Source organism: Carcharodon carcharias, chromosome 13 (genome assembly GCF_017639515.1).
Source record: "Carcharodon carcharias isolate sCarCar2 chromosome 13, sCarCar2.pri, whole genome shotgun sequence".
In the NCBI taxonomy this organism is placed as follows: Eukaryota; Metazoa; Chordata; class Chondrichthyes; order Lamniformes; family Lamnidae; genus Carcharodon; species Carcharodon carcharias.
The window spans coordinates 137595941-137623396 of record NC_054479.1 but is presented as its reverse complement, the minus strand read 5'-3'; the positions used below and the strand labels follow the sequence as shown (position 1 = coordinate 137623396).

General features: G+C 41.2%; 1 protein-coding gene across 1 annotated transcript in view; it reads left to right on the top strand.

The window, feature by feature from the left end:
- Positions 1-27301, top strand: part of itih2 (inter-alpha-trypsin inhibitor heavy chain 2) — a 65345-nt gene extending 38044 nt beyond the window's left edge. Inside the window, exons 12-21 of the mRNA XM_041203140.1 lie at positions 2537-2718; positions 3626-3808; positions 11175-11314; positions 12611-12783; positions 15515-15646; positions 19465-19578; positions 22364-22562; positions 23421-23593; positions 24791-24902; positions 26699-27301. Of these exons, the coding sequence (XP_041059074.1) occupies positions 2537-2718; positions 3626-3808; positions 11175-11314; positions 12611-12783; positions 15515-15646; positions 19465-19578; positions 22364-22562; positions 23421-23593; positions 24791-24902; positions 26699-26846 (1556 nt within the window). The 3' untranslated portion in view covers positions 26847-27301. The remainder of the gene's footprint in view (positions 1-2536; positions 2719-3625; positions 3809-11174; positions 11315-12610; positions 12784-15514; positions 15647-19464; positions 19579-22363; positions 22563-23420; positions 23594-24790; positions 24903-26698) is intronic.
- The last annotated feature ends 155 nt before the right edge of the window (positions 27302-27456 follow it).

Below are 27456 nucleotides of genomic sequence, written 5' to 3'. Positions count from 1 at the left end.
TTACACATATATATTAAACCATATATGTGTATGCCCCAGTCACTTATTTCATTATCTTTAAAATTTAAATGAAAAGTGAAGGGATTCAGTGATTTTTGCCTCCTGGTTTGCTGTCTGTGAGAATGCATCAATGTGATTGGCTGTGCAGCCTGCATTATGACATCACTGTTGCTGGATGTTTGGAGATCCCCTTGACTTGGTGCCGGTTTCAAACTGATGTTGGGGGAATCCATGGCACACTAGATTCCTGTGGGGACCATTCTTCAAGGTTAGTGGCGAGCACTCTCATTTTGACATTGACTGCAAAATCTGGACCTTTATTTTTCATTGTCCCCAGGATGTCAGGTTTCAGACTGGAACCTCAATGAACACTTGCTGTCCTAAAAATTTGACAAGTTTTAAATTAACAAACATTTTAAAGTAACCCCCAGTTGAATTACATTCCACAGATAAATATCTAATAAGCCAAAAATGTGATATTGGCTAAAATGATGATCACTGCACAAAATATATTGGACATAAAGAAATGTGAACAAAGAACAGTTGCATCTGAATTAATGCACAATTTAAGTATTTAGCTAAAACAGTGTATCCAAAAATGTTACTGCCATCCTGACAATTGTAGTAAATTCTCCGGTATCCTTCCATCTACAGAGGATGGTAGACATGTAGCAAAAAAATCCATTGCATTTGGGGTGTCTTCATATGGCACACCTTTACTGTTGGCTGAAGAGGCCAATCTTTGAGATGCAGGTTCTTCCACAAGTGCCGGACATGAAGCTGCCAAGTGTCATTGTGCATTGTTTTTTTCACCATTGGCTTCTGTTACCAAGCCGCTGTAGCCACTGTCCACTACGGCGGTGCATGCCAGCCCACAGGAGATGTCGCCATTTTCCTCTGTCATCGGCCTGTGACTCTGTAATGTCATGATTGATGTCTAGGGCTTTCATTGCCACATTTGCAAACATCCTTGAAGCAGAGCTTTGGACGTTCTACTGGTCATCTGGCTCTGGCTTCTTCACCATATAGGGAAGCCCTTGGGTATGCAGCTGTCCTCGATCATGGGGACATCCCTGAGCCAACAAAGCTGCCTCTGTTTGATGAGAGATAACAAACACGGGAGCTCTGCCTTTGAGAGGACTGCTGCTTTCGTGATTCTGTCCTGCCAAGATATTCCCAGAACGTGCCGCAGACAGTGAAGATGGGAATTGCTGAGCTTCTTTTCCTGGTAGCTGTAAGTCATCCATGTTTGACAGCCATACAACAAGGTGCTGAGAATACAGGCCTTATAAACCACCAGTGTGGTCTAAGGTTCAGCTTGATGTTATTCCATGCACGTTATTGATGTTATTCTAGCCAGCAAATATTCCGTAGGTAAATACTGTGAATTTGTACAGCATCATACTGACCTACAAAGATATATGTGTTAAAAATGCTGAAAAAGAGACATGCTGTAGGAGCTTTTTATCTTACATTGATCAGGACAGATTTGCAAGATGAGTGACATCCTGATGAGTGCAAGGTGAAAAGCTTTGACAGCATGTCTCTTTTTTTCAGCAATACTCAAGCTCTGTACTACCAAATGGCTATGTGCTAATATGTTCATATACCAATATTGCTCCAAGCAAATTCACATTAATATCTTGGATGCCTATTTGCTTTTTTCAGAAACAAAGAACTTTGTGATGAGGTCATTGCTGAGGTGATAATTGACTTTAAATGTATATTTTTTAAACTGTTGTTTTTTCTATCTATTAAAGGTGAAAGTATCTGTGTGTGATGATGTAGGAAATTGTGTCTATCATCTTGTTGGATTTGTATTTTTGGGCTCAACTCTGATTCATCAACAAGGCTTACAAAGTACTTCCCCTTCACTATACTGCTCCTTCAAGCAATATTTTGCTAATGTGATGTTTCTGAGGGCCAGCAATTAGAGTCACTGCTGGAAAATTAACCCTGAATCACCCACTTGTATCACTGTGGCTCAGATGGTAGCACCTTCACTTGTGAGTCAGAAGGTTGTGAGTTCACATCGCAATCCAGGACTTGGGCACAAAAGTCGTGGCCCCTGCAGTACTGAGGAAATTCTGCACTGTTGCAGGTACTGTCTTTCAGCTGAGATGTTAAACTGAGGCCCTCTCAGGTGGATGTAAAAGATTCATGGTGCTATTTTGAAGAAGGGCAGGGGAGTTATCCCTTGTATCCTGGCCAATATTCACCCCCTCAATAAACATCCACAATAGCAGATTATCTGGTCATTATCACTTTGTTGTTTGTGGGAGCTTGCTGTGTTCAAACTGTCAGCCACAATTTCTACACTACAACATGTAGTGACTACATTTTAAAAGCACTTCATTGACTATGAGAAGTTCTGAGGTCACGAAATGCGCTATATAGATGCAAGTCCTTCTTTCTTCTCATTCAACAGTAGTGACTATTAACAAGTGATGAATTCCCCTCCATGCACACATTTTGAACAGTGAATACAAATGCAAAGAGGGATTCTAGGTCTTTAGAATTTGACTTTAATATGCAGGTGAAATCAAACTGAGCAACATACAGAGGAACATCAGAAGACAAATGAGGGAAGACTTCTCCCTTTTCTGCCTTGGAATTGGTTTTGACGTGGACTACGACTTCCTGGAAAGGTTAGCCCTGGAGAACCGAGGACTCGCTCGGCGCATTCATGCAAATGTCAATGCGTCTAGTCAGCTGACGGTAATGCATCGCCAATAACAATCCGCTAAGGCTTTTTTGCTTCTGCTTTTCCTTTTGCCTTGACCCGCATTGTTTGTGTGTTCTGTTGTCAGTTCAGTTATGGTTGCAGCAGTGACAATAAACCCAATTCTTCCCCCAACACTTCTTTTCTGGGCAGTAGATGAGAGGATTGAGCTTACAATTAACTTTGAGACACACTATTACACTTCCATCATCCTAATTAGACAAAGGAAAATATATATTAGCAATGACATTCAGTTTATCAATAAATTTCTCTTGGGCAAATTGATGGTAAGAATCAATTTCACCCCAAGTATTTTGCTACAGCTTTTAGATATTTATATTGGCAAGCATCAGGTGAACACTTGAATTATTTTAGTCTGATCTGCTTTCTTTTAAACATTTGTTTTGTTACTTTGTGCATTCCTTTACTGGTTCTTCAATTTTTTCACTTCAAGTTGTATGCTATTTTCAGGTTACTTTGTCTTTAGAATCTCTTTACCGCAAAGAGAATTGTTTCATGATCTCCTTGTCTAACCTGCTCCCGAAACATCCTCCTGGATGTGAAAGAGAGAACCTAGATTGGCGGGAAGTGGTCAAATTCTAACTAGCTCTTTGGGGGCAAATGCAAGGTGCAACAGCATAAGTGCACCACCAATTAGGCCATGAGGTAGTTTATGAGTTCTCATCCAACTATTCCATGGAGAAGTATGTCGGAGTATCTGTCACTCTATTTTCCAGTTTTCCTACTAATACGCCAGCTTGAGCACTACTATCCCTGAAGAACACCTTCCTGGCACAGGGTGTTGACTTCACACCGTATAATATCACAGCATTGATGTGTTGAAACATTCAAGTCCAATTTAGATGCATGTTACCAGACTGTGATTCTAATTGTGAATGACAGGATTTCTATGAAGAAGTGGCCACTCCATTGCTAAGAAACATTAACATACGTTATGGCGAAGATGTGACAGATGTGACACAAGATAGCTTTGACAAGTATTTCAGCGGTTCTGAACTAATTATAGCAGGAAGACTGAAGAATACAAAACCTTCAAGATTACAATGCCTGGTGACAGCATCTTCAGTAAGTGTACAAAACAATGCATTGATCTTATTACAACTGTTGGATATTAACAAAAATAATGTATTTCTTGCAGTTATAACAATTACTTGTCACTTGTTGAGTCCAAGATTTCCAGTAGCAATTATATTTCAGTTCATATCAATGTTTTTAGTGAGTTAGAGTGTTCAAGTTCCTGCACAATTAGGATACAGCAGCAATGGAATCATTAGTCCCATGGCTAATTCTTTACACAAATTCATTTCTTATCTGTGCACTAATAAGAATAAAATGAAAAGACAAAATAAAATGCTAAGGATGGGATGAAGATGCAAAGAGAAAGTAGAAAAGGAAGCAAGAAGGAGGCAGAAAATGGGAATGAGAAAGTGGCAGAAGGAAGGTGGGAAATGATAAGAGATGAGGAAAGGAGTGAAAAATAAGGAAAGGACGGGAGAAGAAGGCGGGTAAAAGAAAAGATAGGCCTGTGTTTGTTAACATCGCTAAAACAACTAAAGTGTTTTACAATGAGTTTCATTTTGGAGAGCGCAGCTGTTGTTATATAGTCAGGGCACTAGGAGAACCTTTTGCATTTCTGCAACTAGTACATCCACATTTGTAATCTCCACTTGAACAGGCAGACAGGAATTTGGTTTATCACCTCGTCCAAAAGATAGCACCTCTGGCAGTGATGCACTTCCGCAGTACTGCTTTGAAATGGCAACAAAAGTCATGAGTCACCTAAGTATCTACACCCACAAGGCATGAGTATAACCAAATGAGTAATGTTGGCAAAGACCAAGATCTTAGTAAAAAGCAGCAGAAGATGGTGAGAAGCCATAAATTTATACAGTAGCCTTAAAATGTACTGCCTGTAAGTGAGGTGAGGATAGTTGATCTGGAGTGTAAGCAGGATATTTCACTCACCTCCTGACTCCTGTCCACCATCTACAAGGTACAAGTCAGGAGTGTGATGGAATACTCCCCACTTGCCTGGATGAGTGCAGCTCCAACAACAGTCAAGAAGCTTGACAACATCCAGGACAAAGCAGCCCGCTTGATTGGCACCTCATCCTCAAACATTCACTCCCTCACCGACGCACAGTGGCAGCAGTGTATACCATCCACAAGATGCACTGCAGAAACTCACCAAGGCTCCTTAGGCAGCACCTTCCAAGACCACTACCACCTAGAAGGTCAAGGACAGCAGACACATGGGAACATCACCACCTGGAAGTTTCCCTCCAAGACACTCACCATCCTGACTTGGAAATATATCGCCATTCTTTCACTGTCACTGGGTCAAAATCCTGGAACTCCCTTCCTAACAGCGCTGTGGGTGTACCTACACCACATGGACTGAAGTGGTTCAAGAAGGCAGCTCAGCATCACCACCTTCTCAACGGCAATTAGGGATGGGCAAAAAATGCTGGCCTAGCCAAAGACGCCCACATCCTGTAAATGAATTTTAAAATATTTAAAACAAAAACAGAATTACCTGGAAAAACTCAGCAGGTCTGGCAGCATTGGCGGAGAAGATCCCGATGCTGCCAGACCTGCTGAGTTTTTCCAGGTAATTCTGTTTTTGTTTTGGATTTCCAGCATCTGCAGTTTTTTGTCTTTAAAAAATTTAGTTGTTTAATCATCTAGATTATTGTCTGAGATTTTCAGCAGTGAATCAGCTTAAACAGGACCAGCCAGAGAAATGTTTCAGAGGGTAGAATTTAGCCCTTGTTGGGCAGGCTCTGCGGGGGAGGGCAAGGGTGGTCGAGATCGGAAGGCGATTTCACACTGGCGGGCCACTTAAGGCTCGTCCAGCGTGAAACGCGAGTGGTAGCGCTCAGTGCTGCCTGTGCGGGCGGGGGAGGGGGCTGGTGGGAGGGGGAGGAGGGCCAGCGGGGCAAGTGCGCACTTTGCGCGTTTCAAAATCACCCTGAGGCACGGGGCTGCCGCGGGGAGATGAAGAGTTTCTTAAAAAAATAAAGAATTGAAAAATTTAATAAAACATGTCCCCTCAGGTGACTCCATCATATGAGCAGGGACGTGTTAAATAATTCAATTTTAAAACTTTTATTCTATTTTTATTTGCTTTTGAAACCTCATCCCGCCCATGGATAAGGTTTCCAAATAAATGCAAAGGACACTTGGCCTTTTCGCCGGCTGCCAACCATAAGGTTGGACAGGTGGTGAAAATTTTAACTTAATTGATTCTTTAATGGCCATATCAGGCTTTTTAATTGTCGGCGGGCACGCAGCCAAATCTGGCTCCTACCCACTGACCAAACTATTGTGCCACTGCGCGTTGACGTCGGGACACTGGCCCAACGTCAACATGCGTAATTCTTTGCCCAAGCAGGCTGCCGAGGTGGAAATTCTGCCCAGAGTGTTTTAACTAACCAATTAGATTTCAACAAAAGATTTAAGAGAAAACGGAAATTTATACAATCCATAGCGCAGCTGTAAATTGGATTATTAATGAGCCAGAGAATTGGAAACAAAGTGAAAATAATTCTAATAAAGTCAGTCTGAACAATTAGACTCAACAGCAATTACCTGCCAAACGTAATATTTTGATTATCTCATTTTGTAAGTGGAATATATAAATTTACAGATGATACCACATGGTTAGGAGTGCAGGATGAGCAGAGTAATATTGTTCATAGATGTATATCATTTAACAGCTAAATCATTTAAGATGGAATATGTTTGTGCCTTAATTCCTGATCTGTCTGATAAAATTAAAGAAAAAAATCCTAATGTAACTTCCTCTCGCTTTTTAACCCACTCTTACCATTTAACTTAAGATAATATTCCAGATTTATTTTTGTTGTTCCCTTAACTTACATATCTTCACAAGATCACCTCTCAAATGTCTCTCTTCTGGGCTGACAAGCCCAAGTCTCCACTGACATTCCTTACATTTCAGCTCTTTGACAGAAAGGATCACCTTTTTAACTGTTCTCCATACTGCCTCTAGCAATTAAATGCAATGCTCAAGGTGCATCCTGATCAGACAACCAGACAGATTAGCACGACTTCCTCTGATTTGTATTCTACTGTGCTGACTTTGCAGTTTGGCATTCTATTAGCTTTCTTGACTGCTGCTGTGCACTGGTTCAACATGTTAACTATTGTGTCTATTAAAGCTCCACAATCTTTCAATTTTGTCCTTGACTATTTTAACTGTAGAGTGAGCAGTTCTTTACCTATGTTTAAATTAATTTCATCTGGCATTGTTCTGCCCACTTACACATTTTATCAAAACATTCAATTCTTATTTTCCGAACTGCCTTCCTAGTTTAGTGTTACAGGCCCCACCACTTAAAATATCCACATTTGGCAGTCGGTTACATCGGCTTGCATTAACCTCAATTTCCACCTTGCTGTTTATCTTAAGCAGAAACGGCTGTGTTAGCTCACTAGTTTGAATTTGTTAAGGTGCACTTAATACAAGAAAACCATTAGTAAATAACAACTCATTCATGTTCAATTAACTTATGTTTACATAAAACCCTTCTAATTCTCTCTGTGGAGTTACAGTTTGGACTAAGCCAGTACTTCTCAAACTTTTTTCTGCTGTGATCCCATTTTAATGATTCACACTTGGCGTTGACCCTAAAGTAAAAACCAGTGGTGGGGAGTGGCGTGGGGAGGTGGTTGGTGGGGGAAGAGTTGTTGAGCATGGTGGAGGTTCAAACAGCAGATACAGACACAAAAAACAACTAAGACACCTATCATTTTGCAGGCTTGGTTGATGTCAGCGATTGGGCCAGAGAGCTCAATGGATTAGGCCATAGCCACAGGCAAAAAAAAAAAATTGTCCACATTTAAAGGGGACTCGCAGCCTATCCCAGGACTGCTAAACTTGAGTATCCGCTCCACAGCTGCCATTGCCGCCTCGAAGCTCGTGACCCCAATTGCTCATCTCACAATTGCACCGGCATGACATTCAGTTTGGGAAACCCTGGATTAACCACCAATTGCAGTTTAAATGAAGCTGCAGGAAATGATGGGACTGGAAACAATTGGCCAAAGGGTCACTACACAGGAGGAACATTCTCATTTTATTGTGGACCAGTATTACTGGTGCTACCTTGTTATACAATCCATCCCATATAACAGGCAACTTTTGTACACGTGAATTCACCTGGTTGAAACAGCGGGGACTGTACCTGAATAGTTGAACACTTTGTTTCTGAATCCAAGCTATTTATCAGCACATGAAATTTATTTTAATAGTCATTTCACTATGAAAACCAAATTAGTTAATGATTTTGTTTAGCTGGCGAAGAAATTTCAATTGAACATGTTAAGAATTCTTTAATTAATTTTCAGATAGGTTTCTGTTTGTCTCCTGCATTGCTCACCCTTTCTTATGTAGCTCTCTCTCTCTATTTCTATGCTTTTCACATGTTTGGGGGAACAGAAGCTGCAAATAATTTATATTTCATGGCGAACGCTAATTTATACAACAGTTGATTACAGACACAGCAGAGCTGATGGGATTCTTACAAGAGTTGATACAGCTACGTGTGATAAAACCAAAAAAACTGCGGATGCTGGAAATCCAAAACAAAAACAGAATTACCTGGAAAAGCTCAGCAGGTCTGGCAGCATCGGCGGAGAAGAAAAGAGTTGTCATTTCGAGTCCTCATGACCCTTCGACAGAACTAGTTCCGGAAAATCCCGGCCATAGTTTGGGAATCTCACTGCTGAGCAGATTTAAATATTTGGTTTTATTTTTCATTTTTTGCACTGAAATAGATAATTTAATCAGCAGGTGGTGGTATTGTCACTGGCCTAGTAATCCAGAGACCCAGGGTAATGCTCCGGGGACCGGGGTTCAAATCCCACCATGGCACCTGGTGGAATTTGAATCCAAAAATAGCCTGGAATAACAAGTCTAGTGATGACCATGAAATCATTGTTGATTGTCGTTAAAAACCCATCTGGTTCACTAATGTCCCTTAGGGAAATAAACCTGCCCCCCTTACCTGGCCTGGCCCACATAATGGGTGGAATTTTCCCAGACTTGCACTAAGTGCGATAGCGGGTGGGTAAATTGGGGTACTACCCACCGACGAAAACGTATCGTCCCCAGCCCACCTCATTATTTATTCACACCCGCGAAACACGCCATTTCCATGGCGGGCGGGCTGTCATCAGGTGCGTCTAAGCTCTCATGGCTGCGTCTCTGAGATGGCCCTGATCACACAGCGCAAGCGAGCTGCCCTCGGCCAGACAGGAGTCAGTCATTCTCAGAGGCTGTGTGAAGATCTATGGAGTGCCCTCACTGCATGTTGTCATCACCCTCCTGCGACTGAGTGACTCTTAGGGCCTCCACTGCATCTCCATGACAGGAGCGTTCTCACAGAGGGTATTGGTGCTGCCATTAGCCAGACTGCAGTGAAACATCCACATCTGTGATGTTAGGATCTATGGTATCACCACACTGCATGTCATCATCATCCTCCACAAATCCGGCAGCTATCAGGGCCTCCTGAGTGCGCCTGCCTCATCTAGCTATTGCGAGAGCCTCATCCTCATCATCGTCACCACCAAGGAGCCCCTCACCCTCGCCCCATTGCCAACCTCCTCATCCGAGGAAACCCTCCAGCTCCTCCATCTTCTCCTCAGCCAGCTCATCACCCCGTTGGCCGGGTTGTAAAGGGCGCAGCAGACGACAACGATGCGTGATACCCTCTGTGGACTGTATTGCAGGGCTCCACTAGACCGGTCCAGGCACCGGAACCGCATCTTCAGCACCCCGGTGGTCTGCTCCATCACATTGTGAGCTGCAGCATGAGCCTCATTATACCATTGCTATCGCTCCTGGACAGCATGTGCAGGAACACCTGCTGCCCCTTCTTCATGAGGTTGCTGCTCCTGCCTTTGCACAGCCAGGAACCTCAGTCACTCTCCCCTCAGTCTTCTACGGTCTCTGTAGGCCACTGGGCACACAGCTAGGTCACCAGGATCCATGATCCTGACGTGGTCCTCCTGCAGCATGAAAGAGAGAAAGACGTGGTTATTATGGCTGTACCTTCCTAGCCCTGTGTGACCGCCCCTAAATGCTTCCCGGAGAGTAGTTGTCACCCCTCAGATGGCCAGAGATGAATGCGCTGCATGGCTGCCCTGTCAACCTGCGACATGGAGGACACGGGTCTAAACCAGGATGCTGAGATTGCAAGGGGCTGTGAGCACTGCTACAGGGCCAGCATTGGCGAGGAGATTGTACAACGTGTGCAGTCCAAGTGCTCCCAATAAAGCGGTGGTGGACTCGAAGTCTGTGCTGAGGAGGTGGGGGACGCGGGGGGGGGGGGGGGGGGGGGGTGGTGTGTGGTAAGGTGTGGAGCGCTTGGTGGCCCTTTGGTGCCTCTGCGTTGCTGGCATGGGTGGGCAGGCTAGGAGTCTGACCCCAATCATATCACTGTGGCTGCACCTGATCTGTCTCAGTTGCAGAGGCCTGGTCAGTTTATGGAGGTGTCCCTAATGCGTGGCCACTTCCCTCGCTTACCCTGTCGCCCACTTTGGTTACCCGTGTGCGGGATGCAGTGCCAGGGCAGCACTTGACCCTCCCCACCCCTCAGCGCCCTGAGGCCTGTAAACAACAGGCGAGCTGTGGAGGACGCTGCTGCTCGCTCACCTCAGCTCCCCCAGAGTGAAGGCCGCCAAGTGCACGTCACCCACGTGCTGTTAGGAAACACGTCGGCGGATACGGCGGGGTTCCGAGAGTCTGGCTTGGTCTTTTAATTATATGCTGATGTATTACAATTAGCTACCCACCGACCGATGGTGGGAAACGTCGCTCGCTGTTGGCGGGTTGAGCAGACGATCGCGACCTGCCTTCACGTCATCGTGAAGCAGGTTACGCCCTATTTTTTGCACACGCCGCCTATCACACCCGCTGCCAGTGGGCTCGGAAAACTCCCCCCATGATTCTGAGGCCACTGCTGATTGTTTGTTGGGGGGGGGTGGGGGGGGGGTGCGGAGGGTGGTGGGTGAGTGTCGATCCAGATCCACAACGATGTGGTTGGCTCTTAAAAGCCCTCCGAAATGACCTAACAAGCCACTCGATTTCTCAAGGGCAATTAGGGATGGGCAATAAACATTGGCCTAGCCGGTGATGTCCATGTCCTGTGAATGAAGAAAAAAATTACAACACAGCAGGTTGAAGATGATGGCGACATGAGACCACAATGGCGGTAAAAATATAATGGAGAAATCTCAGGAGCGTCAACAGAAAACTTTTCATTCTTGACCGGGTATTGTCAGTGAAACTGCATCAGTCTTCGTTCTAAGGCATTTCTGGATTGTAGACCCATGACAAGATCAATAGAATACATTAATGTGAAACTCTGACATGCTCTTTACACATTCTGCACTTTTTCAGGCAAACGATGACCTACTGTTTCAAGTAGACTCTCCAACAGATGAGCTTGACAAGATTCTGGCTAAGCAGAAATACGTTCTTCCAGGGTTTACAAAGCAGCTCTGGGCCTACCTTACTATTAACCAATTATTAGCCGAAAGGTTAGTATTCTTTGTCAACATACCTTAACTGATGGAAGGGCATCTCTACCTGAAACATTCACTCTGCTTCTCTCCACAGTTGCTCCTTGACCTGATAAGTATTTCCAGCAATTTTTGTTTTTATTTCAGATTTCCAAGATCTGTAGTATTTTGCCTCAGTACCTCATCTTTCTTTCTTTGATTATTTTTGTTTATTTTCTCCTTCTATTTCACCCCCATCCCATGTACTTTCTTCCTTCCTCCCCTGAAAACACTAAGTGTTGCTAGCATATGGTTAAACAGGCAGTGTTAACCTTCTGCTGCCTTGACTAAGTGCGTCTATGCACTGTTTACAATCTATTCAAATATGGGGGAAGCACCAGAATCAGGCCCAAACTTGTCCTTGTCAGACATCCAGTGGGAATATCAAGCAATAGATAGTAAACATGAGTGAGTATTTAGTCCTGTTCTTAGCCCATGGGGCATAGGGGTCAATTTATTGCCCCCAACTAAGTTCTGCTAATCCAACATAAGCCAAGGATCAAATCTGTATGTTCCACACTAGATAGCTGGGCTGGAAACCATAGATCAGCACCTATTTCCCCATCCCTGAAAAACGCACCTTCCAGTTGAACCATTGAATCTTATAAATCATTTTGAACAAAGATTATTATTTTTCCTTTTTGCTACACTTTCTCCCCTATATGTCCCATTTTTAAAAATTCATTCACGGGATGTGGGCATCGCTGGTTGGGCCAGTGTTTATTGCCCATTGTTAATTGAGAAGATGGTAGTGAGCTGCCTTCTTGAGCCACTGCAGTCTCGTTGCAATCTTCTTCATTTGGGTAACATGACAATATGGGTCTTGGCGTCTTTGTATTAGCTAATATTGTGATTCAATCACCATCTGATTGGATGCACTATGATGACGGTGCTACTAGTGTCCCTCAGGGTTGTGTCTCTTAGGTGGATAAACATGCTATGACCTACTCAGTGAACTATGCTTAATTGCTCAGTCTACTGTTTTAACTAGGGCGTTAGCCATTTTAAAATAAATGATATATCCCTTCATTAAAAGATAAAAGGAATTTGATAAAGCACATTATTTGTTTGATGATATCACAGAGCACAACTTCCAGTTGTTAAAGATTCCTGACTGCAATGCCACTTTAGAATAATATATCTGACAATAGATACAAAAATTATCCATCGACCACAATGGTGTTGTGCATCAATAATATTTTGATTGTTCTTTTTGTCAGCCACTGTGGTTTACTCAGGTAAAGATAAATTGCCTCAATTTCCATTTCACAACAGGGCGTTAGCTCAATCAGCTTTACAGAAGAGGAATATCACAAGCAGAATTTTAGGTCTTGCCCTGGTTCACCAATTTGTGACACCCGTCACTGCCATGTTGGTAGAAAATGAAGAAACTGGCCAGAGGCTGTTGGCGGATTCCCCGAAGAGCACCAGAAATGGATGCTGTACAGGTTAGTTAACATAAAGCATTAAGAATGTTAATCACTTTTCCCAGGGTTGGTTATTGGCTCCAGTGCTGGGCAAAAGTCATTGGCTGCCACCACACTCAAATGGGGTCAGTCTGAGGATGCAGCAGAATGCTGAGTGGGCCAACAGCAAGTTGGGTCCCTAGGACTAAAAAAAATACGAAATATTTTTCGAAGTGTTTCCCTCAGACTTTCCTTTCACTTTAAATAACATCAGAGCATTTTATAATATATAACAACGCAATAAATTGTCACAAGCTCAATATTACTTTTTATTATCAAAAAGTCAGAGGAATTCCAATGTCCGCACTGCAGTGAAGTCATGCATGTTCAGCATAAGACAGTAAAGAATTACTACAATTTATGTGGGTAATTAATATAATATTGAAAGTTTAATGCAACAATGACAAATTATAGGTGATTAATCAAGTCATACTGAAAACTTTACATATATGACCTCTGATTATCCATGGGTATAATCAAAATATTATCCTTGTTTGCTTCAGTTTAAAGAAACTGATATTACATTTTACATTGTTAAGCAAACAGTACCAAAACTGCATAAGTTTGCCTGCTGTATTAACATTGTCATGGTATCTTTTCAAATGTAATCAATTGTTGGATGTACAGTATTGTGGAATGATAAAAATGCTGAAAATATAAAGTAAAAATACAAACATCTAGACAATAGGCCAGTCAAGAACTCTAGGAACTAGAGTTTATTTATATAGATAATTAAATTAATTAAGACATTTGCTTTTTCCCCTAGAAACAACTTGAACTTATTATAACTTAAAATCATCCTATCTTACATTTAGAACTGCTTCTTATAACAGTAAAAATTATATTTCATTTTAAAATTTTCACAATACTATCATATTAAATTAAAGATATCTATGCATTTTACTTTGTGCCCAACACACCACTATACCCATATATTGGTAGAGGTGTATAGAGATGTCTCACAAATTACAATGTTCCTCTCTCACTGTATGTCAACATGTCTAATTAAAATTGAAAATTCTAATATGCTTCCATTCCACAGATAATATTGATTAATGTATCAAATCAAGATAAGCAAATTTTTAATTTCCAAACACTGATTTCAATAACCAAACATTAGCATTTTTATAATGAAATTTCATTAAATATGCAATAACCACTGGAAGGAATAACTAATTTTATGATGAAATTTGCTTCTGAATCAAAAATGCAAAATAGTGGAAATGTCAAATTGGAAAAAGAGAAAGGCTTAGTGTTTTGAGTTGGTATCCTTTATCAGAACTGAAATAGCCTATCTACTGGTGACTGGCCTGTTGTCTATACGTTTGTGTTTTTACCTTATATTTTCAGCATTATTATCATTCCACAATATTGTCCGTGCAAGAATCAGTTAAATTTGAAAAGGTAGCATGACAATGTTAAAATAGCAACCAAAATTATACAATTAATTATTTGGTAATACAGAACTTGAGCATTGCTGAAGAAAAAGACATGTTGAAGCTTTTCGTCTTGCATTCATCAGGACGCTTCACAAGAATATCAATATGAGGGGAAAACAACAATTTACACAACAGAGTCCTCTTGCCAACCAATCAGCACACTCTTCTCATACAGTATAAATTGTTGTTTTCCCCTTTTATTGGTATTCTTGCAAAGTGTCCTGATGAGTACAAGATGAAAAACTTCGACATGTCTCTTTTTTCAGCAATACAAAATTATACAGTTTTGGCACTGTTTGCTTAACAAGGTAAAATGTAATATCAGTCTCTTTAAACTGAAGCAAGGAGTGATTTAATTGGCTTTCAAAACATCAAAGTACTATCAATGTCTGCTCAATTATTCACAGGGACAGCTGACTCATTTGTTATAATTAAGTCTGTGGGTCTTCCTGGTCATTATAAAATAACAATCGTTTCACCATCGCCAACCACACCCCTCATGCCCTGCCTTGTCTATTCCTCTCCCTGTCTCATTGGTGATTAGCCATATAAATACTGTGGCTACAACAGCAGGTCAGAGGCTGGGAATCCTGCGGCGAGTAACTCATCTCCTGATTCCCCAAAGCCTGTCCACCATCTCAAGGCCCGAGTCAGTTATGTGATGGAATACTCTCCACTTGCCTGGATGAGTGCAGCTCCCACACTCAAGAAGCTTGACACTGTCCAGGACAAAGCAGCCTGCTTGATTGGCACCCCATCCACAAACATTCACTCCCTCCACCACCAACGAATAGTAGCAGCAGTGTGTACCATCTATAAGATGCACTGCAGAAACTCACCAAGGCTCCATAGGCAGCACCTTCCAAACCCACGACCACTACTATCTAGAAGGACAAGGGCAGCAGATACATGGGAACACCGTCACCTCCGAGCAACTCACCATCCTGACTTGGAAATATGTTCCTTCACTGTCACTGGGTCAAAATCCTGGAACTCCCTTCTTAACAGCACTGTGGGCATACCTACACCACATGGGCTGTAGCAGTTCAAGAAGGCAGCTCACCACCACCTTCTCATGGGCAAGTAGGGATAAATGTTGGCTTAGCCAGCGGCACCCATGTCCCATGAATGAATAAAAAGAATCTGTAAACTGTAATATCCACACTTTGCATTATTTAACAATCTCCCTACAAGAGGAGAAAGTCCATGGTCACATGCCTAAATGGAAGTAAATTAACAAATTATGCTCTGATTTGGTACTCTTTATTCTCCAGGAATGCCTATTATTGGAAGGAAGCCACCTATCATTCCACCTTGGGCTGAAAAGAGTACTCCTCAACCTCCTCAACAACTAATTCGGCCTGAATTGGACTCAAAACTAGGATTGAAAGTTCCTGTCACATCAGGTACAATCTTGTGCATATTATTTCTATTATGGATAATTTTACTAACAGTTTATTTTCCACCCATCTGGATGAACTTTAAAAAACTTTAGTATGATACAGTAATGTGGTAATTGAAGGATATATAATGGTACCAGAATGTTCCCACCTGATTAAAAAACGATGCTTGTAAGCATTTGTTAATGTCTATCCATGAAGGAGGAACGCATATATAAAGATGTAAGTGTATGACAGCATGTCACTTCAATGTTTCATTCAAATCAGTTCAGGACTGTAATAAAGCTACAATCCTAACACCTGTAGAACTAAAGGAAGAAAGGGCTTACATTTATATAGCACCCTTCACAACCACCCCAAAGCATTTTACAATCAATGAAGTACTTTTTGAAGTGTAGACAGTGTTGTAATATAGGAAACTCAGCTACAAATTCGCACACAGCAAGCTCCCACAAATAGTCATGTGATAATGACCAATCTGCTTTTTTGTGAAATAAAAGCAGAAAATGCTGGGAAAACTCAGGAGGTCTGACAGCATCTGCGGAGGAAGAAAAACAGAGGATGACTCTTCTTCAGAGCTAAAGAGTAGAAACGTGATGAAATTTATATTGTTTAAAGGGGGTGGAGCGGGTGAAGCGGGATAGAAAGGCCAGCGATAGGTGGGGACCAAAGAGAGATTGACTAAGGTGTCATGGACACAAGACAAAGGGAGTGTTAATGGGAGTGGTAAGGCCTAAAGAAGGTGCTGCTGGTGGCATAGAAGTAAGAAAGCAGAACGTGTGACTAGCAGAACAAGGATCAGCACTCTGCGAAAGAACAACATAGAACAAGTGACAGATGGCCTTTTTGAGGCTGAGGTGGGAGGAAGGGGGCAGTGGCTGGAGAAAAAGGATAGAAAAATTGATTTAAGAAAAGGTGGGGGGTGAAACAATGGACAGAATTTTGCCCTTGGCAGGGGCGGGCAGGAAGGTGACCGCCGCCTGCGATCAGCACCGCACCGTGACTTCATGCTGGAGGGCCAATTAAGGGGGTGGGGTGGGGGGGGAGGAGGAGGAGGGAGTGTGGGCCGAGAGCGAACTTTGCGCATGAACGCGAGCGAGTGCTTCATAATCTCCCTGAGGCACAAAGCTGTCTCAGGGAGATGAAGCGATACAGAAAAAATAAAGAAAACAGCAATGTAATAAAACATGTCCCCTCACGTGAGCAGGGACATGTTATTAATTCAATTGTAAAGCTTTTATTTTATTTTTATTTGCTTTTGGAAACTTTATCCCACCCATTAGGTTGGACGGGCAGTGAAAAGTTTAGCTTAATCGATTATTTATTAATGGCCTTTTAATTGTCGGCGGGGGCACTGCCGACTCCAGCATGTGCCCACCAACCAAACTATCGCATGACTGCGCATTGATGTCGGCATGCTCAGCTGACATTGACGCGTGTCATTTCCCACTTGAATGGGTTGGGCACGCACCTGCCGGTCAAGCGAAAATTTCGACCTAATGAATAAAACTAAAAGTAAGTAAGTAAAAAATAAAAATATATTTTAAAAAGGAATTTAAAAAGGGGTGAAGATAGAGGAGAGAGTTCACGATCTAAAGTTGTTGAACTCAATATTCAGTCCGGAAGGCTGTAAAGTGCCTAGTCGGAAGATGAGGTGCTGTTCCTCCAGTTTGCGTTGAGCTTCACTGGAACATTGCAGCAGGCCAAGGACGGAAATGTGGGCATGAGGGCAGGATGGAGTGTTGAAATGGCAAGCGACAGGGAGGTCTGGGTCATGCTTGCGGACAGACTGAAGGTGTTCCGCAAAGCGGTCACCCAGTCTGCGTTTGGTCTCTCCAATGTAGAGGAAACCGCATTAGGAGCAGCGAATGCAGTAGTTTAAATTGAAGGAAGTGCAAGTGAAATGCTGCTTCACTTGAAAGGAGTGTTTGGTGTTTGGGCCCTTGAATGGTGAGGTGGGAGGAAGTAAAGGCGTAGGTGTTGCACCTTCTGCGGTTGCATGGGAAGGTGCCGTGGGGAGGGGATGAGGTGTTGGTGGTGATGGAGGAGTGGACCAGGGTGTCCTGGAGGGAATGATCCCTACAGAATGCTGATGGGGGGGGGGGGGAGGGGAAGATGTGTTTGGTGGTGGCTTCATGTTAGTAGAGGGGTAAAATAAATTATTGTCTTTGCTTCTATTGTTATCCAGTGACTTGTTCTTGAAAATATCTACGAGTGGTTGTCGGGTGAGAGTAGAATTATGTGCAACTGTGTGATCTTTATCAAATGACCTGTTGGCTTCATTGAGCAGGGTCAGGGTTTGGGTAGGTTATTTCTCCCACAGATCTAGACCCCAGCAGGAGTCCAAAGTTTCAGGAGAGAAAGGAGGAAAAGGGAGTTTAAAATAAGTTAAAGATTTGATAAATTAGTCACAGAGAAACTATTTCCTCTGGTGGGTGAATCCAAAACAAAGGGGGGTTAGAGTTAGAGTTAGGCTTTTCAGGAGTGTTGTTAGGAAGCACTTCCACACAAAGTATAATGGAAATAGGGAAATCTCCCCACACCACTGAAGGTTGCGGATGCTGTTTCGATTGAAACTTTTAAGCCTGAAGTCAATAAATTTTTGTTAGGTAAGGATATAGAATAAAGTTAGATAAGTGGAGTTAAGATACAGATCAGCCATGATCTAATTGAAAAGCGGAACAAACTCGAGAAGCTGAATAACCTATTCTTGCCCCTTTGTTCTTCTGACTGCATATTTGTAGGGAAGTTATCACTATGCATTTAATAGAACCAAGTTTCATTGAAAGTAGAACTTAAAGAAATTTAGCTTTTAAAAGTACCGTCTGTTTACATGTGGTTTATACTAGGGTGCAGAAGCTTATGGCTAGAATTTCTTACTTGTGCAATGATCACATTGAACACGGTATGAAGACTTGTTTTAAAACCATCTAACTCCACGTCTTCCATCTAATGTTCTTTTGAGTGTACTCATATAAGGGAATGTGCAGAGGTATACTTCACTTTGCCTTAGAAGCTAATCACAATTAAAAATACTAAATACTAAAGGCTTACTGCAAATTGTGTGAAAATATTTGTCCCTTTTCCCCCTCACTAAAACAAAATATATCTAGTGAGTAGTTGATATATACAAACTGGGAGGGTAAAAACTTTAATTACAGGTCTCTCTCAACTTGGCTGATGTAGCTTGGGCAAGAGACAAAGGCTACAATTGACCTGAAGGTACCTGGGTGAAGGAAGGGGATAACCTGCAGCCAGGGTTCCCTGCTTCCCATGACTATCAAGCTACACTTACCAGAAGTGAACACGTGAAAAGCTCGGGTAAGAAAGAAAGGTCAAATGTCTCCCATGATCGATTAACTCGCCAAAGCACCAGTTCTCAAGGAACTGCAAGCTGCCAGGAAATCACTGCCTTCATGGGGAGGGGATTGGGGGTGGGGTGGGAGGCGGTGGAGAGTGGAGAAGTCTAGAGGCGTCGGAAAAGAAAGAACAAAATATGATCCACACTTTACATATCTTGATAGTTAAGTTGCTGAACTGGTGTTAGGAGATCAGGAACTCCCAAAACAAATTAAGCCAAAACTCACTTCCTCAACAAGTTTCCCTCTTCTGCCCAATCCTACCGTCAGGGCCCTTAGCATGATTGCTTTTGGAAAAGGTGTCATCTCAGCCTGCCCATCCCTCTATATACAAAGCTATAACATTGGAACAGTTACTTTAAGTCAATATATTTTGCTTACTTCTACCAAATCCAAGAAGTCAGACATAGGCTGTATGCTACTGTAAACCAGTTTAATAATAATGAATATATTCTTGCTATTTAGTTGAAAATGATCCACACTTCATCATTTATCTGCCCAAGAGTAAACAGAACATTTGCTTCAACATTAATCCACAGCCTGGAAAGATCCTGAACCTGGTATCAGATCCAATCAAAGGTAACAGAAAAACTAGCCTATTCTTTTGAAATACTGATTATTTTTAGCCCTATTTTATAATCATTGCTATGGGGGAGTAATTTGCTGTGCAGAGTTTTGTAATTAAATATATAATTTAGGATTAGGATGGAAAACTGTTTCCCTAATTTCTCTCATTGTAAATATAAAAATATGTGAATATAAAACTCTATGTAGTCTAAACAAAAACTTTTTAAAAGAAGATTTTAAATGTTATTTTGAAAAGAACAATTCTTCACGTGGATGGAAGGGATTTGCACCTTGGAAGTGCTGACATTGAATTACTTCCCAGCTAAGACCATCCAGCAAAGACAATACAGGCCTGATTGGGGGTCATCAGGTGAAAGGACAGCAACGAACTTACTGAACAAACTGGGCTTGATACAAGTGAGACTTTTCCCCATGAATACTACTTACTCCGGGTTTAGCAGCTGATAATATTTGTTAATCAGGTGGGGAGGGAACAATTTTGACTTCTCCAGGCCACAAATCAGACAACAGCGAATCAGAAATTTGTTGGAAAGGAAAATCAGGAGAGCTGTAAAACGATTGCCTGTTTTTCAGCATTCGATTAAAGGTAAAATTATCCCTAGTGACCTTGGGTTCAAGTCTGAGCTTGATAGCTTATCTTCGCTAAATATATGATTGCTATGTTTGGCAGGGGTGGGGGGGGAGGGGTGAGGGGTGCAGTGGGTGGGGGCGGTGATTGTGTTTGCCTGTTTCTGTGAAGAATGGATGATGATAATTCACAAATCGCAAAGAATGGGGAGAAAACGAGGAGAAAATCTGGGAAATTATGGTTTGAGAGTGCAACCTGTACAGTAGAAGCAAGAATCCGAAATGAAAATTTTCTCATTGGAAAATATTTATGACACAACTACCTTTAAATTGGATGCATTATTTTCAGCATCAGCATAAAATAAAATGCTTTCATTCCTTATTAATGCAGGAATTGTTCTCGTCATGAATGAAAAATTCTAAATCGAAGCAAGCTTGCTTGAGAGTGTCTAAATAATGAATGTCAGTAAAGCACGAGGTAGATTATTGTCTTCAACACCTGGGCAGTAATCTTGCAGGAGTGGATTGTCTGCCTTTGTGGAATACACCTGATTTTCAGTCACTTAAAATCAATGGGTAGGCCACCACCTCCAGATTACTGTCAAGGCAGTGGAAATGAAAATCTACCTGTTACATTATAAAGAATTCAAAGCATTACACAAATGCAGGTGCCAGAATCGGACGTGGATTGAAATAGTCAGTTAATATCCTGAAGAGTTAAACTCAATTACCTTTACTTTCAGAAAGTTATTTATCTACTCGAGATATCAATATATAGGCATGAGCTTCAATCATATTGGTTAGGTCTTGCAGTCAATGCTGAAGGAATTGCACTCACCATTCACTATGCTGACAGCTGCCCACAAGCTTTAAGCAGGGTTTTGAGTGGACACTTGCTCTAGTCTGGTACCTGAGCTAGCAAGGTGACTGCTACAGGGCATCTGCAGCATGTCTGAACAGGACAAGCAACAGCAAGGCCACTCAGCCAATCAGATTGAAGAATCCTCACTTAGATACAATGTCTAAACCAGGAAGTATAAATTAGATTTAAATCATGGACAGAAAGTGAAGTAAACATTGGGAAGAAATGATGGGAATGAGATAAAAGACCAAAAAAGTTTTTAAAAATCCTTTAATGTTTTAACTCTCCAAAATTAGTTAACTTCAGCAGGAACTATCACCCACCATATGGCATTTAAAATTCACTCATCCCATCATGCACCCCTCCTAACATGTTCTGATGCGAGGGTATGTACCCCCAACTTCACACTTTTGCACAGATTTTGATGCCGAGTCTTGCGCCAAGGTATGTCAGACAGAAACCTCAGGCTTTCTTTTAACTGCACATTGTGCATGCTGCTGATTTTTTTTCTCCTTTATTCTTTCATGGGATGTGGACATCGCTGGTGAGGCCAGCATTTGTTGCCCATCCCTAATTGCCCTTGAACTGAGTGGCTTGCTATGTCATTATCAGAGGGCAGTTAGGAGTCTGTCGACCTGGAATCACATGTAAGCCAGACCAGGTAAGGACAGCAGATTTCCTTCCCTACAGGGCATTGGTGAACCAGATGGGTTTTTATGACAATCATTGATAGTTTTCATGGTCACCATCACTGACACTAGCTTTATATTCCAGATTCATTAATTGAATTTAAATTCCATCAGCTGCTGTGGTGGGATTCGAACCCATGTCCCCAGAGCATTAGCCTGGGCCTCTGGATTACTAGCCCATTACCACTACATCGCCATCTCCCCTGTACTCCATAATAAGAGCGATGGCTGATAGGCTAACCATTATTAACAGAAAATCTAGGCCATTTGAAAAAATGTTTATTAGTCTCTCTCAGAAGCTTTGGGACAAGGAGTGCTGAAACCTTGAATTATTATTGATGGGACACCCCTTATTGCAGCAATAAGAGATAAGAATTAAGTCATAACAGATACTGTTGGATTCTAGCAACAAAAAGTGACTGGCATATATATGTATTATATATGTATATAAAATATATATATAGTGCAACATCAGCATCTGCTGGTGGAGAACTGATACTGCAACAAGAAAAGTGCCTTCTTTCTTTCAGAAATAACACAGTTAACATTGTCCCAGTTCTGCTATCGCAAACCTTGATTAGCACATTTACACAAGAATAGTTGCACTGGCTGCTTCTGTCCTTTTTAAGGCAGGCACTTTATTTTTTTCTGCTGATAGGTGTTACGATCAATGGTAAAATTATTGGTGGCAAGAAAACCAAGAATAAGAAACTGAACACCTATTTCGGCACAATTGGACTCCATTTCACCAACCTGAATCTGAGCTTTGAGGTCAGCACAGAGAATATTCGCTTGAAAGATGGGAAACATAAAACTCTCCTTTGGTGGTCAGAGTCAAGCATTCTGACTCATGCTAGGTAAGCCCATCAAGCTATGCAATGCAACACCGAAATATTCTCCAGTGCCTATGGAAAGTTTTGGGTTGTTATTTGTAATTCTTCAGAATATGGCCAGCAAAATGTGCTTGGTTGAGGTGAAGGAAATAGAAAGTCAGATGTTAGCGATTTTGGTGCATGTATGCGTGTGCGTGCATGTGTGTGAGTGTTTGTAATTAAGGGGAGCCTCCTACAAAAAATGACAAGTTAACTGTACACCTCTATTTCTAGACACTATCCTACTCTGAAATACTCAGGGATAGGAACATCTAGTCAATGCGAAATTGCTATCAATAATGCAATCATGCATTTGACAGCCAGATTAACAAGTTATTTTGACCTTACATTTATTAATGGTGAGTTTATTTTTGGAATATTGCATCCACGTTTGCTTTAATTGGATTCGGCAAACTGCAACATTTTTTTTCTCTGGGACTTAGGACTCTGCAAAATGGAGGCAGACTCACAAAATGAACTTGCACTCATGGAAAAGTCAAGTTTGAGAGGAAAAGATGATTACAATTATTTTTGTTTTGATTTGAAAAAGGGATATGATTGAAGATTTAGTTATATATTCAGAACTGAGTTACAAAATTACATACCTTAAAAAAAAGAGGCACTATGTTGAACAAACCATCTTTCAGGGACATAGATGAAAGGTGTAGTAAAATCCTATATCCCTACCCCAAATCATCAGCAGTGACCCAGAGCTCCCCACATTTTCTCCTTCATGGAGAAGCCAGATAGAGCATTTCCTTCAATAACAAGCCAAACTGAGCTGGGTCGCTATTCAGGGTGATTTAGTAAATCGCACAAACTATTTGTGTATTTTTTGTTCAGTGCTGTTGTCTCAGTGAACAAAAATACGAATGTGACCATCACTGTTGGAGAAGATATGGTCTTCCTGATCTTACTTCACCGTGTCTGGAAAAATCATCCGACCAATGTGGATTTCTTAGGATTTTATGCTCCTCCTACAAACAATTTCTCAACAAACGTCCATGGATTGATTGGTAAATATTTAGTATTCAAGTTGTTTATTGGGCAAACCATTAACTCAGAATTGATATATTAAAAGTTTCATAATGTTTTATCTATCAAATATAGAAGTAAAAAATATAAAACTCTTAAGAATGTAGGGATCAAAGAACATTTGGCCCTTACACATCGCTGTCATTTAGATACTATTTCAAGCCTCTATGGGACATTTTTAGTATGTTCAAGCCAAAACGCGCAACTCTGCTAAATTTGGGATTAATCCCATTCACAAATGGTGCAGTTAGTGTTGCAAGCTAACCTCTGTCTGGGGCAACGTTACCCTGAATTGCCCATTGGGAAACTGACAGGATCGGGTGCAATGCTGGTTTTCGACTCCATCCCATTTTACTCTCCATTGAAGTCAATGATTGATTAGCGGTTGAGGTGTAAAACCTGCACTCCACTCGATCCCATGGGTTTCTCCCCTGGCAACTCAGGTTAAAATGATCCCATTTGGCAGCTTTTTACTGTGAGAGTATTCACCTGGTGGTCATTCAGGTCTCGAGCTATGCTTTCCACTAAATAAATACAGCTAATGGTGACAGTGGTCTTCTGCTTCCAGTACGCTGCTGATAATATAACTCAATGCAGTGGATGCCCTGCATTTAATGTTTCTAAAGGTTTTCTCTTGGAAAAGTTGAATCTTTTTTGTAAAACTATGTAATCCAATTTCAGGATTTTTTTAACACAATATGTGATCTCTAATTAGAGTCAGGGGACACAGTTTAAAAATAAGGGGTGGCCCATTTAATACAGATGATAATTTTTTTTTCAGGCCGTAATGAATCTTTGGAACTCTCTTCCCCAGAGAGTGGAGGCGGCTGGTTCACTGAATATTGTTAAGCAGAGGTGGATAGATTCTTGGCTAACAGGGGAGTCAGAGGTTATTGGGAGTAGGCGGGAAAGTGGAGTTGAGGCCACAGTCAGGTCAGCCATGATCGTATTGAGTGGCAGAACAGGCTCGAGGGGCTGAATAGCCTAATCCTGCTCCTAACTCATATGTTCATATAATACTCTGGAACATATCATTCTTATGTTAACCTGTATACTGTTCATCATCCAAGCTACAGCAAACATTAAACCTTCTGCCTTCCAACACATAAAACAGTCATGACTTCTCATGTCGTACTGACAGATTATCAAGAAGCTTAAAGAAATGATACTCATTGCAGGTCAGTTCACCCATGAACCTGAAGTGAATGTGTACAATATCCACCACGGCTTGGATCCTCATAAACCACAAGCCACCATGGAAGTGAAAGGACACAAAATTACAGTAACCAGGTACGTGAACAATAAAGGGACTGACGAGTTACGCAAGTCCAATGAGCAATAAAGTTTAAATTAAGGAAATAATTTTTTTTATTTGCCCTTCTTTGGCTTTTCCTATATTACTCACCTTGTTCGGTTGTGTTCCCAAGCCTTTGCCTGTGGTGCATGTAACCAGCCACTGGGAGCTTTGCAAGGAGGGGGACAGAAGATTGCTCAGGATCTGCTTGGGACTTAATGTTTTACCCAAGTAGGAATCCTCACACAGGTCCAGTTTATTTCCTAACCTATTGTTTGGAGAGTTTTAATATTATAAACAAGTACAAATCAATATACCATGTAACTTATTAATATTTTTGACGACTACAGGATAGCTAAACAAAATGCAAACTTATTAACAAATGTACTGCCCAGTAAAATTTTGAATTCAATTATTTGTAGGTTCAAGAGTATTTGACTTGTCAAATTAAATTATATATGCTACATTGAACTGGTACAAGTAATTAATGATTTTTGTTACACACGGATTTAATATGGTAATCAAAGGAGTTGGTGGGAGTTGATAAAACACTCCCGTTAAGCGTCATGTTGCTGTATCTTAAAGGAGATTCATTTTCTTTGGCTGATTATGGTCAACTCACTAGAAATTCACCTAACCAACCACTGATAGCTGAGGGGCTTAGTGAAACATGTTAAGCCAGGTGAATTTGACAAGTTTTTAATTTGGATTTGTTAGGTTCACACACACATATATATGTATATATATGATTACTTTTCTCTATTTGCTAAATTTATGGGTTTTGTTAAGCAGTCACTTCTATGAACTTACTTTCACACCTCCCTTTCAGTTGCCCTAATGTAACCTTTGGGATATGCAAATCCCTTTGCCTGGCACATATTGTGTAGTTCCTTTCGGCAGGTTCCTGGAGTTACTGAAGCTTGTCATCTATCCATTTACTTTGAGTTGACAGACAATATATATTGCTGATTACTTTGTTGTGCTTATTATTAATTTCTATTGCAATTGCTTCGGTATCTCTTCTTCTGCTATATTCTTTTACCTTTTCAAAGGTCATAGTGTCACCTGTACCAGCACTTCCATGTCAGTTGTGGCTCAGTGAATCAATAAGGTTGTGGGTTCCCACTGGAGGACTTGAGCACAAAAGTCAAAGCTGGCATTCCAGTGAAGGACTAAGGGACTGCTGTACTGTCCAAGGTGCTGTCTTTCAGATGAGGTGTTAAATCAAGGCCCCACCCCTCTGTCTGCACTCAGGTGGACATCAAAGATCCCAGGGCACTATTTCAAGAGAGGTCAGGGGAGTTATAGTTTGTGTCCAAGGCAATATTCCTTAATCAACTTCACAATAACAGATTATCTGGTCGTTATCACAATGTGGCTTGTCCTATGCACAAATTGCCTGATGCATTTCCTACAACAGTGACAACACTTAAAAGTATTTAATTGACAGTAAAGTACTTTGGGATGTCCTGTGGTAGTGAAAGGCGCAAGTCTTCCTGAAACAGTTTGCATCCCACTTGTCTCTATCTCATGACTATAGCCACATCCCTGTGATGCCAGTCAATATTTTTATTTCCTGCTTATTCCTTGTGCTCACAGTTAGTAGAAAAAAGACTAACTTTCTTTTACTAAAAATAGTAATCTACTCTCCTGTAGATTATATGGGGTGGTACTGGGTTGAATTTTGAATTACGCAACTGTACAACTTAAGTTACATTTCCTAAAGGGAACATTTGTGGTGAGAAGGCAAGTGGCATGGTTTGATCTAAGCACATTCTCCATTATCCTACAGGGGTTTACAGAAAGACTACCGGACAGATACGGTAAATGGAACAAATGTCCAATGCTGGTTTATCCACAACAGTGGGAAAGGCTTTATCGATGGACATTTCAAAGATTATCTTGTTCCACACCTCTACAGCTTCTTGGAGCATCCATGAATGCTTTATGAAAATGCAAAGATTAGAAAGATAAACTGGAGGGAAACAGTATCTGCAGCAAATAAATAATTGTAAATTAATTTTGAAAATCAGTTATATTAAAAAAACTCAAGTCATTAAATATAGTCACAAGAATGTTGCCTTTAGTAAAGTGTTAAATACAGTAGTTTTTCACTGAACTACTGTTCTATAACCCATTTACATATTTTTGGCTCTCTTGCTAATGTAACCATTTAAACACCCAATTATGATGCGTGTTAGATGGCATCCAGTGAGACATTAGAGGGACTGCAATACTGATATTCCAGATTTCCATACACTGGTTGTTGCATAGCAATGTGAAAGTGAAATCTTATTTTTGCCATGGATTTTTATAGATTTAATATTAAAATTTCCAGTTCACCAGATTTTGAAATCGTAAACAGAAAAATATAACATTGCTATTGGCTGCAATAAATGAAGTAAGTTTTCAAAAACAAATAAAGCTGCTCAGTTGTTTTTTTTTTGCCTCTATTTTGTAACCCAGAAATGCAGGTGTTCCAGCTTTTCTGGTTTCAAAAACACTAGCGCTTTGAACAAAATTAATTCACACAGATTACCAAAATACCAG